General features: G+C 39.3%; 1 protein-coding gene across 5 annotated transcripts in view; it reads right to left on the bottom strand.

Annotated features, from left to right (window-relative positions):
• Positions 1-7,462: 7,462 nt before the first annotated feature.
• LOC149932471 (neural cell adhesion molecule 1-like) overlaps positions 7,463-12,205 on the bottom strand; it is a 34,901-nt gene continuing 30,158 nt past the window's right edge. For 3 of the 5 annotated variants that reach the window (XM_090156403.1, XM_090156406.1, XM_090156407.1), the window contains 4 exons: positions 12,102-12,125; positions 9,655-9,798; positions 8,466-8,611; positions 7,463-8,361 (listed from right to left, as the gene is read on the bottom strand). In XM_090156403.1, coding sequence (XP_090012529.1) covers positions 8,323-8,361; positions 8,466-8,611; positions 9,655-9,798; positions 12,102-12,125 — 353 coding nt within the window. In that variant the 3' untranslated portion in view covers positions 7,463-8,322. The remainder of the gene's footprint in view (positions 8,362-8,465; positions 8,612-9,654; positions 9,799-12,101; positions 12,126-12,205) is intronic. The other 2 variants (XM_090156404.1, XM_090156405.1) reach the window with 2 other exon arrangements.

Here is a 12,205-nt window from a genome sequence, read left to right as displayed (position 1 = left end):
ACCAAAAGAACGTAGTTCTGATTCGCACAGTTATTAAATTTTCAAGATCACATTTCTTCCAAATAAAGCTTATAATAGGTCATTCAAACTTTAAATGTTTTGTATTTTATTGATCGTTTTACTTGAATCATTTAAATTTTAAAGTAAATATAACAAGTTCAATTTTAAGGAAAAGTAGGGGATTTTTAGAAATTATGGTTAAACTATAGTGCTAGTTCAGCAGGACTAACAACGTTTGTTATTCTTTGGTTTAAGAGAATTCGGCTTATGTCCGGTCTTTATATGAATATTTTAGAGACGTACCTTTTAGGAGTTGTAGGAGGGACCCTAGGTGTATGTTTGGGGTTAAGAATATTTTCATGATCTAAGTTTCTTTTTAAACCCGTGAGTTTGGGACTAGTATTTTGCTTATTTTCCATCATACATTTATTACAAAAATCATTTAAAATAAGAAAAACGGTGCGGAAAGCCGGAAATTAGTGAAGCCTAGGCTAGAAACTACGCTACTCCTAAAAAACGACTGCTCTTAATTTCTTACGGGTTTGCCAGATAAATATTTTTCTCTCACACTAAAAACCGGCCAAATATTCACCAACTTCGAACTCAAAAGGGGGAAAACACACCACACCGATTTTATAGAACGCTCTATTAAGTAACATAGATAAGATTTAAAAAAAGCTGTAATAATTTATTTTTAGAACTACAAGTGACGCAACTTAAAAAAAACCGCGTTTGGCGAATCCAGAGTAAGTATAGAACGATTAATGCCGAGATTACAGCGTTGATTTGATGATTGTTTAGGAGTGTGCAAAATACGCTATAATGAGGCCTAAAATAATCTACATGAAATATTTATTAATCACTTTGAAATTAACACAATAGACATTTCTAAAATGGATTAATATAATACGCGCAGGAACCTTTAGGATTTCAACAGAAAGTAGGCGAAATTCAAAATTAGCGCCGACTATTTACCGGAAAGTCGTGTTAGTATCTTTTCGACAAATGTACTAGATATTTGGCCTTTCTTAAAATGCAACTGAGTATACTGCTGAGATATTTTAATTTACAGGGTCGAATGTATTTTATTTATATATTTAATATCACACATTTTCACAAAACCATAAGATGTATTTTAGAAAATTTGTAATAATCAGCTAGGCTAATACCCAAAGCACCACCCTACACCCAAGTCAGCTAGTGTGGGCCTCCTAACTTATCATTGCTTATATTAAAGAGAGGGTATATTATATATTAATAAATGAAGTTTTTAAAAAAATCACTGAATGGTTTAACCATTGTAAAAAGTTGGCTAGATAATAATCAATTAATCCTAAATGTTGATAAAACGAAATATATGCTATTTGGAACGTGCTTTAAGACGACATGGAGCTGTGTTTGCACAATCATTTATTTTGTTTTACAACACAATCTTGTAATTGTAAAAAAATTGAGCGTGTTCTATTTTGGAAATACCTTAGTATTTATATCGATCATGTTATGAAATGGGATGAACAAGTAAAGTAACTAAATTGTAATCTAAAATTTATATTATATAAATTAGGTAAACTTAAGAACTTAGTTGATCAGAATTTATTACGTCAAATCTATCAGGCATTAGTAGAATCAATTTTATCGTATAGTTTAATTGTGTGGGGCAGTGCTGGAGCTAGTACTCTAGATCTTTTAATTAAAACCCAAAATAAAATTGTAAAAACATGCATTAATAAGAGCTGGTATTTCTCAAGTACTAGTGCATTTAAAATATTTGGTGTTCTAAGACTTAACCAATTGTTGGCCAAATTAATATTAGTTGAAATGTTTAAAGCTAAACTTGACTGTAACATGTATAAATGTAATTATAATACGAGATATTCAAACTCTATAAACATGATAATACCAAAAGCTCATAAAAGTAAGATTCTAAAACAAATATCCCACCTTGGACCAAAATTGCTTAATCTATTACCCCTTTAATTAAAAAAAGAAAAAGACAGCTACTTTTATGGATTGTAAATAACTATGATGTAATTAGTAATAGCATATGTAACATAATTACTCATAAGTGTGCCAGAAGGAAATTTTTCTCAATGAGACCTTGTTGCAAGGATATGACGTAATTGACGTCACTTCCCAGTCGATGATGGTTTTATCGTCATCAAACTAGTTCTGGCGGGGAGGGAAGGAAGTTAAAACCAGTTTTACGCGACGTTAGTCCGTATTTTCTTTGGTGGCTGTGAAACAAGGTCTCATTTAAATTTTTAATGCAGGGATGTTAAACAGAGGCACACTTATGAGTAATTATGTTACATATGGTAATAGTATAGGCTGGTAAAGCTATTTTGTTTACTTTTATTTTCCTTTGAAATTTGTATATTAATACTGTACCATCGCGTACGACACAAAATTAATTTATATAAACCAGTCCTCTACCCACAAGCTTTTGCTGATAATTTTATTGAAGTAGTTAAATTATATAGTACAAAAATAATAATAAAAAAAACACCCACACGAACTTAGGGCAGGGAGTACAAACAATCACCGAGGGAGGCGCCCGGAGGGAAAGTGTTTAGTACTAAGGCCGCATTGCCTCTCTGCACCGCGATGGCGATCCGTTGCAAAAGGAAAATCACCGACCGATGCCCGCCTGTGACCTCCTTTTGCTTATTTAGAGAACTAAATTATTTATAAAAATAAATTTGTAACAAAAATGTATTACTATAAATAAATAATAATAATATTTTTTTTAAGAATTACAATATTGAACGGCTGAATATTTAGTACTCATATATTACTAATTGTTTAGTTTAGATTCATTAGATAATCAATATATTCTGGGTTTTAAAAATGTCATTGATTCCTGTAAGTTTTTCAAAAGGACATCTAAATCTTTAAGTTTAGTAGTTACTGAGATAGTTGGCATTCTTTTCAGTAGTGATTTTTTATCAAGGGGTAGTATTATTTTCTGGTCATTTCTCTACTGTTTTTAAATTTTTTAATATTAACAAAACCATTGGAGTATACAATTTCAATCAGTAAATGTTGCAATTTTTAATTTCTGTTCCTTCATGGGTTTAACCTAAGTTGGGTATAAACGCGCGATTTGTAAATACGAAGCGAAACGTCTTCTTTATCTTCAAACAAGAACCAAATAGAAATGGCAATAGCCTTGGACTAGTCAATATCGGTTATTTTTTTATATTTAGCCTTTTAATCAAAACCAGAGTCTATATTTTAGCAACGAACTTCCTTTTTTTCAATTAAGGCCCTTCTTTTCCCGTTTTTGCATTGGCAGTAGAAATACGGTACGAAAGGACTTTATCTTCGTAGGTAGACGCTAGGAGCTTTTCCATTAATGACAGAAATTAATTAATATATGTAATTAACGTTAGGGCGTTGTAGGGGAAATCACGCTTTTCTCTTCTTTCTGGTTGGCGAGACGGCCTATTGTCTATTTTTACTCATTGATTTATCTATAAATATCGACGGGAAGAACTTGTAATCGATGGCGGGGCCAGCTAGATATCCGCACGTCGTTAATTTCTTTTCTTTTTCGAGCCCGCCGAAGATTACCCCTTTTACGGGTCCTATATAGACCATTTACTCCGCAAAAAGCCATTCCATCATGAAGTTCTCTTTCGAATTCAAGCCGAGAAAAATCAATGCTCCAACCGTGTACTTTTTTACTCTCCGCACTCGCTCATTCTTTCTATCTCGGCCTCTCCTCCACCATCGCCTCCGTTCGTTACTCTCATTCTTCTAAAAGATAATCTTCCAGCGTTATTTTCCGGCCAGCCTCCGCGAGTCCCTACATTTTCCTTCATCCATCACAGGGCCGCCAATAAAACATATAGAAAATTTACTATTGTTTTGACAATCTCTGGCGGTGATAAATTAAATTCCGCTTCGCCGGTATGCGGAAGAAGCGGAGACGAGACCTTAAGCGTTCTGGTAATGGCCATCCTTTTTAATCAAATATCCTATCCCGCTTTTAGCCTGCTTCCGTTTCAAGCTAAAAGTCGCCTATCTTTATCAGCCAAATATACATCTTCACTCGATGTGCACTCTGCTCGCCCCCCTCCGCCTCCCTGACCTGGCTTTTTTTAAGGGTCCAGGATGATTTTTGGTAGGCGGTAAGCAGTCACACTGATCGTTAAAAAACAACCCTCGTTGCGGCGCAATCGTGTTCCGACTAGCCGATCGTATAAAAAAGGGGTTCTTTTTACGGCTGGATGCGGTACAAAATATTTGGCCTGCCTCGTTCTGAGGTCTACGAAAAGGATATCGGGTTAAAAGACGTCAGTGCCGCCGAAAACAAAGAAAGCAGTTTCATTTTCTTTATTGCTAAATGCCTATACTGAGTGATAGGCTATAGATTCTCTGTTTCCCTTCGGGACGTTATTGGAGCAAAAAAAAAGCAGGTCTACTTTTTCTGGATTTTTTCATTCGCGGTAGATATAATACGTGGTCGCCTTTGAACAGAAAACTATTTTCTTTCAATATTTATATTGATGTAAATGTATTTAATTATCTACTATTTTCACTTATTATTTTTTTTTTATTATTTTCCTTCTCCTATCTACAAAAAAGGGAGGAAACGCGAAAAATTCATGATATCAGTTTACGTGAATTTCGCTCTTAGCTAGCCGTTTCTTTTCTGTTCTTTTCTTTCGTGGTCTTCGCTTGACTGAACACGTGTCAGCAATTTTACTATACGTAAAGCTTTAGCTGTTTCAATTTGACTCTCGAGCTATTCCTCTCTTTTTCACTATTTTACAACTATTTTTCTTTGTGTAAAGTTAAAAAAATAAATGTGAAATCGCTCTTACCTTTTTGCACCGTAAGTGTAATTGGTTTTCTGAAAAATGTTTTTAAGAAATGGCTAATTATATTTTTATTATTTTAATAATTACTCGCCCATTAATAACTTAATATTAAAAAGACAATTAAACCATTTTGCCTCTAAAAGTAGGCTGGACCAAATGTCAGAATGCGCTGCGGGGAAGCGTTCTACCAGCTACCAGCTCACCTTTCATTTTGAATTGTATGTTAAAAAAATACGATAAAGTAAATTTGCCTACCTTAACTTTAAAACGAAATATCTCCGACGGTAAACATTTCCTGAAATAAGTTTCTCATCGCTGTAGCAGCAGGGTCTATATTTATGGTAGCGCATTGGATCTATTGATAGAATCTAAGCGAGGAAATTATTTCCGGGATAAAATTTCGTCGCTGCGAAAAATGTTTCAAAAAAACCGGAACGAATTATAAGAAAAAGTTGGGAGCGGAAAAGAAGTTCGTCTTCGGCGCGATAGGGGTAGCGGCGAACGCCTATTTCGGAAAAAAAGGAGGACGCGGAGCGAAACGGTGACATCCAGTTCGTATTTCACGCGAAGTCAGCGGCTTCAGAAATTAAATTGGGAAATCATTTTTTATTCCGCGTGTCGAGCGTGATTTAAAATAGCCATATTTTATCAGTCCCCTTTTCGCCCCCCTCCCGCTTCGTCATCTCCGTCCCATCCGCATTCAGTCCCGTCGAATGTCAAGATGGAAAAGAAAATTCTTCATTTTTCTATCCCCGTCCTCTTTCTACGTTCAGCTCGCGACTCTAATTCGTCGCAGCTTTTTGGTATCGAATGACGAGATTTGACGCCAGAAAACCCGAAGATTTTAAAGAATAACTCCAAATGGAGTCTCCCGTGTTGAACTTTTGCCCGAACGACAAGTAGAAAACTTTAGATAACTCTTTTTCGAGCTCCGTATACTTTCATCTCCGTGTAAGGCTGCCCCGCCTTATCACTTTTCCTGTAGGGAAAACAAACTACGTATATAAAATGGTCGTTTCGCTTATATATAGTGGCCCATGAGATTTTTCCACGGTAGCGTGACTGGGAATCTCGATCCGTACGTGGATAGGCTTAGACTTTACCTTTCCTTTATTTTTTACTGAACATTCCGTTGACTTTCGGTCTTAAATCTCGAGATACGCGTCGCTAAAGTCGCGGAAACGGAGCTAAAGAGGCTTTTTAAGGAGGATTTTTGATTCCCCGAAAAGTTTCGAGATATATTTGTTTTTAGTTTGGAAGCGAGTTTTTGGACTTCTAAAAGGGGTGGAGAACTTGTCCAAGAAATCGTATTGGAAGGACAAATATCCGCCCACCTCATCTTCGTACCGGTAGATACCTTTTTATTCGGGTGATCCAAAGGATCCACGGGGGTTTTTGAGGCAACCTATTTGAAACTCTTATAGTTGCTGAGGAGACGTTGAATTACTTTTGATGTGTTTTATGGGCACTTTGCTCAGGAAGAGATAACCCCGCGCGACTGATAGCGCGAGCGACGCGAAAAAACCGCCAAGAAGATGGCTTTGGACCCCGAGCCATATATTTCGGGGCTGCTAGAAACCTCTTACAAAATATCGATTCCGTTTACATGCCGTATGTTTTTCGAAAACTTAAAAAAAAAAAACTTGCCGAAATAGACTCTCGAAATTGCGTTTTTACTACGTGAGATGTCACTATACGACTAGTATCCGGAATCGCGATCTGTCCGCCACCATATCAAACAGAAATATTAAAATTTTTCATTATGTTAGTCCATTTAGCGAAATTACTTTTAGAGTCGGTTCTGCCGGATATTTACCGTCGTTTCGCTTCTCTGATGAAGTTATTATTCATTGATAAGGAAGACGTCATCCACAGTGTCGTCATCTAGATGGCGCTAGATAGTCGGATACGCCCGTGGCTAGTTGGAATATTATAGGAACGGGAAGGGCTAGTCTTAGCTTAATGTATTTATAAGGAGAGCCTTCTAAATTAAAACGGAAAATTCCATTTATACGCCAGGTTATATTCGAGAGGTGCTTTGGACTTGTTTCGGCTCGTCGGTTACGTTCTATCGACGTCCGTCACGTTTTCAAATGTTAATACTACTACCATAAGTAACATAATAACAATAAGTATGAAAATTAACGAGATTTACAACCAAACTGATTTTCATAGTTATTGCGTTATCAAGATGTTTTCTCAGCACAGAGCCCTCCAGTGTCTAAAATACGCGAGACTTCCGCTAAGCCGAAATATCTGGTTTCCGATAGATAGGCGGAATATTAGGTTAAAATGATAAAAATTAAAAAAGTTTTTCTCGGCACCACGAGCTTATGTTTTTTTATCACCCGTGATTCGCACGCGGGCTTCGAAACAAAGCCAAAGCCCCTCGCGACTCCAGACCGTGCTCTCCGATATTAGGCTTAAATTTTTATCAAAAAGTAGTCATCCAAAACGGTAAGTCACGAGTCCAAGTCACAGCTTGAAGAGAGTATCAGTGCCGAAAAAAGGTTCGGTTAGAAAATTTGCATTAAAGCAATAGGAAGAGTCATACTTAATGTCATTATGTTACTTACGCTACTACTATTATAAGTCGTAGGATAAAATTAAGGGTCGAGTAAAATTTTCGTCTAATATTTTTTCTTTATTGCTGTACATACTTTTTATAACATATCCAAAGAATGGGCAACATACAAAGTCTATGCTTCAGCTGGTCTACATAGATGAGAATAGGTTTTTTATTTTTATATTTTCGGAGGAAGGTACTTTGTTTACGTATATATATTTATATTGTAATAGATAGAGGGCGACAACTGGTCTTTTCCCTATTAGCCAGTAATTATCGCTCGAATACGGTAAATAATTAACAAACTCTCGAGCAAAGAGCTAATTAGTCCAGAGCGCCCCACTCTCTGTCCACTTTTTCCAAGGAATAAAAGTTGAGGTGAGGGGGGAGGAGGCCAACGGGGGATGTGAGCTAGGGATTAGGTCAAGGAAGATGTTGATGAAGGCGCGGAAAAAAACCTTCGGGCGAAGGTGGTGGTTGGGAGATTGGGAGCCAAACAGCTGGCTCGTTACGGCAGCTGGTCTTATCTGGAAATCCCTGGAGTTATAACCCGCGCCACGACGTCTTAGAGAGCCAGTTCAGCACCACGGATATACGCGCGACAGAACCCTCCGCGTATGGAGAGGAAGAGAGCAACATCTTCGTTTCTTTCAAAGATGTGTATTTTATATATATAGTCTCGTTCACACATTTTTTCTTCTTCTTTATATATATTTATAGGTATAAAGATAGACACTAGGCCGCGCGAAACTATCTTACTTTTATTTCCCGCGAAGTTTGTTTTTATATATATATATTTTTTTGGCTACATACAGTTTTTCTTCTTAATATTTTCCCTATTTTCTCGATTAGCGTACACTCTGATAGATAATTTCTTTTCTTCTTGGTCATATACAGCCGCTGTACATCGTCGCGCGAAAAAATTCCTTTCTATACTAAGGTAGACTTGAGTCGATATTCCGGCACTACCTACAAAGATGGTTAGAAGGACTTGATATGTAAGTGGAATCACTATTTAATTCGGAAACCTAAGAGTCGCGGGGAATTTAAAGTTAAGGACGGAATGAACTCACCTCGACGGTCGGACCCTTGCGTCTCAGGGTACCGCGTGTGTTGTGAAGGGTGACGTCGTACGACTCGCCTCCGACCGGGTAGCCATTGTAAGCTCCCCACTGAGACGTTTCTCCGGGATATCCGGGGGTTTGAAACACCGGCAAATCTAAGTTAGAAAGGAGATGGAAAGTACCTCGGTTATTTCCTTCCAAACTTTGAAACCGAAGAGAGTGCCGCCGAGAACCTGGTATGTACAGTTTTAAAATGTAATTAATGCTAAACCGCGGGTCGCGCGACGGTGGTTCTTGTTACGCTGCCGTATAATATCTGGCCTCGGAATATTTACTTTGCTTTTCAACAAACGAGGAACTCATTAAATATAATGAACGTGATGGGGTGGTGGCGGGAGACGACGGCATTTTTGGTAAACTCAAAGGAGACAAGCGGGACTCTTAAAACTTAATCGATGCGTGTATTTGTAAGCGCTCACTCTCCGTTGCTTTATTAAAGTCCATTAATTAGCGAGTCAAGCCCGCGTACGCTACTTGGAGAGACTCGACGTGGACGAAGCCTATAGTTTCGACCAAGAGGAGGGACTGGTTCCCTCCCTCGAAACTACCGCGAGTTATATATTCCTCTGTTGAACGCGGAATCATAAATTAAACACGCTTCCACTAGGTTTAAGGGGGGACAAAAGTAGACTGTCAATATAGTCAGCGGCGAATAATTGGGAAAGATTCTTATCTGGATTATAACAATTATACGATGGCCCCCCGATGCCGTCATTCCAAATCCGAAGAAACCGCCGATTATAACGAGACTCTGGCGGTAGATTTCGGATGGTATTAATGCAATCGCAAAAGTGGCAACGAACAAATTGGCGAAGCCATTAACAGCCCTGGCCGCGGATAGGAGTTTCAACTTGACCCAATTAAAGATAATAGCTTCTCATTAAAACGCGCTGTTTATCTCCGTGTCGGTCGTTTGACTTTAGCCTATTGGACGACGGTGGCGGCTCCTTTTGGGGGACAAGGTGGCCCTCGTCCGTTTTCATTAAGGGACGCGAGGATCCCTTCGCGCGTATCTCGCCGAGATCCTTCAACTGAGAAACTTAAACGCTCCGCTATACGAGAATCTCTATCCACTTAAAACCCTTAAGAGGGGAAACGCTCTTAGGCGAACTATTAGAAAATCTTTCGAGGGAATTACCATTCCAGTCGATGGCCAGTGGAATGACATCTGGACCTGGAACCCCTTTCCCTTGCGCTTCGTCCAACGGGCCGGCCAATGCCGACGCGGCTGAACAAGCTTGAGGAGGAAGACCGGCGATTCCAGGATCTACGCACTCGGGTTCTAGGAAAAAAAACAATGGTTGAGGGGAAAACGAAAGGGTTAAAATCCCAACAGAGATTAAAACTACTACTTAAAAATTATCAGGCGCCGAAACTTATTAGCCATAAAGAAAAAGCGACTTAAATATTCTTTTCTCGAACTTTTTTGCGCTATTTAATCAGCTTCCCGAAACTTTAAACCGTTTTAATTCTCTTTAATTTAAAGATTTAAGAGATTAGTCGCGGACCCTGCGGTCCTAGTAGCCTCGAAAGGAATTTCGTCTAGTTGGAACGTCGCTGTCGCGGCGAGCCGCAATTTTCGCGAAACGTCCATCTCATTAAGGCGGTTTAATTTTCGCGGATTAAGGGAGTTTTTAGTTTTATTCCGTTGGGAAATATTTTTGTATCCTTTAAAGATCGAAGCTATTTATTTATAGTCGCGCCTCTTGACTCCGGGAAATATTCGCCGAGTATATCGCTTTCGGTGTTATTAAGGGCGCGTTACCCGTGTTTGTCGCCGTGGTCCCGCCGAAGTAAACAACTAACAACGAAGGTGTCGAGACTAGACGCTGTTGATTTTCCTTAATTAAAGACGGGGTTTGGGCCTTGATTTATAATAGAGCGCCACCTCTCTGGGAAAATTCAATATTTCATTTTCCGCGCTTAACACTCTTATACCTGTGGGAAATTACGAGATTTTTTTTGAAAATTTCTTTTTCCTTTTACTACATTTTGTTCCCGAGGCATTCCTCCCTATTTTCTGTCGTTTACATGTACAGTGTAGCGTAGCTTTACTCGGTGTAATTCGGTTTCGGTTCTGTGGACAAACATAAAAAGCGAAGCCAAGTCCGGAGGAAAAAAAAGAGACGGAGAATTGGAAATTTCCGCAAAAAGGAAAAAAGAATGAAATTCATCGAGAATCTCTTAAGGGGGCAACGAGGAGAGGGATTCAAGGTTGACGAAGAACCCGATAAATCATAGCGTAGGATTTTTCACCCCTTATACATTATAAATCAGCAAATAGAGTGAGTTGCCATGTTTGTCCATTGTATTCGGTCGTCGAGAGGCTGTATATCACGTCTTTATACGTATATAAATTTCCAATCTATACCGGAGTGCATCGCGCGTCACTGTATTACGCTCTATAAAAATGAAAGAAAAAGTCCGCGTTGCTTATCGTCCGGGGAGAAGAAAGCTTCCCAGGAGTTAAATCCCCGTATACCTTTCCTTCCGCGCGCGCCAATGCTGAATTGACTTGATGCGACGAATATGTTTTCTGGTTGAAAGGGAGGTGGCGCGAGTGGCTGGTCGAGTGGGTTCGATTGATGGTCAGATCTTAGCATTTTCTCGAGTCAAGTTTTTCAGGCGCTTAGAGGAACTACGAAGTGAGAATTTTCGCGATGGCACTTCAGCTGGACCGATAAATGACAAAAGGAACCCTTTTCTATTTTCTTTGTCAAGAGTTTGAGACGAATACCGTGACATCAACCCGCGCTGGGGAGTCTCTTCCAAATTAAGGGAGGGACGCATTCGCGCTTTCCTCCTATTGTCTTCCGCGATTGTACAAGAACTTAAAGTTCCCTCCCTTAAGAATGAAAGACGCCGAAAGCCGACCTTCCAACTGAAAAGGAGTATTCAGAAAAGCGGCTACGAGATATTACCGCCGTCTCGTTCCTAATAGAAAGTATATAGAAAGAGTAGTTTCATCCTTTTCTGGAATTCTTTCTTGTCGGTGGCGTCGGGCTAGAAACCGCGGTGCTTCGTGTCACTCGGCTCCACACTGATTAATTTAATTTGCAACTGAATGACCTCGGTTTTCTCTTTCTCTCGCATTACTTTCTTAATGAGTTCCTCGCCGCCTTTGCTTGCTCAAGACGAGCGGGCAATTCCCAATAATTGCGTTACGACCACACTCCAACTTGATCAACGTCATCGGCAACGTCGCTAGCGCCCCCACCATTCTTTTTTCATAAAATAGCGCCACCCATCTAAGACACCCGCGGGTCATAGCGCGGCCTCCTCGCGCCCTTCCCAACCTCCGAATTGGGTAAAAATGTAGAAAAGCCGCTAAATTTTCAACACGCCCGAGTGAACTAATTGAGGAAGATCCCTTTTCCGCGGCATTTGTGGAAACGCGATCGAAGCGGAAATTTTAAATTTGGCACACCCCGGGCCACCCTCCGACGAAATCGGAGCCGCGTTCGAGGACGCTTCGAGCGCGCTTATTTTTCGATGTACGATTTCTCTAATTAAATTTTCCGGGATTCTTAATATTAAAAATCAAATATTTGGATGGTTCGGTGAGAGAAAAGAGTCGAAACTTACCCTTTGCTTCGTCTACTCGTTTAGCTGCCAATGCCAATGAAGCGAGTGGGAAAGAGAAAAAGAATAACAACTTTAGATTCATTCTCGTTCGTTTCAAGCGAAAC

Source organism: Leiobunum rupestre, chromosome 8 (genome assembly GCF_980474605.1).
Source record: "Leiobunum rupestre chromosome 8, qqLeiRupe1.1.hap1, whole genome shotgun sequence".
Lineage (NCBI taxonomy): Eukaryota > Metazoa > Arthropoda > Arachnida > Opiliones > Sclerosomatidae > Leiobunum > Leiobunum rupestre.
The sequence above is the reverse complement of the archived record's forward strand: the minus strand, read 5'-3'. Positions and strand labels throughout refer to the sequence as shown.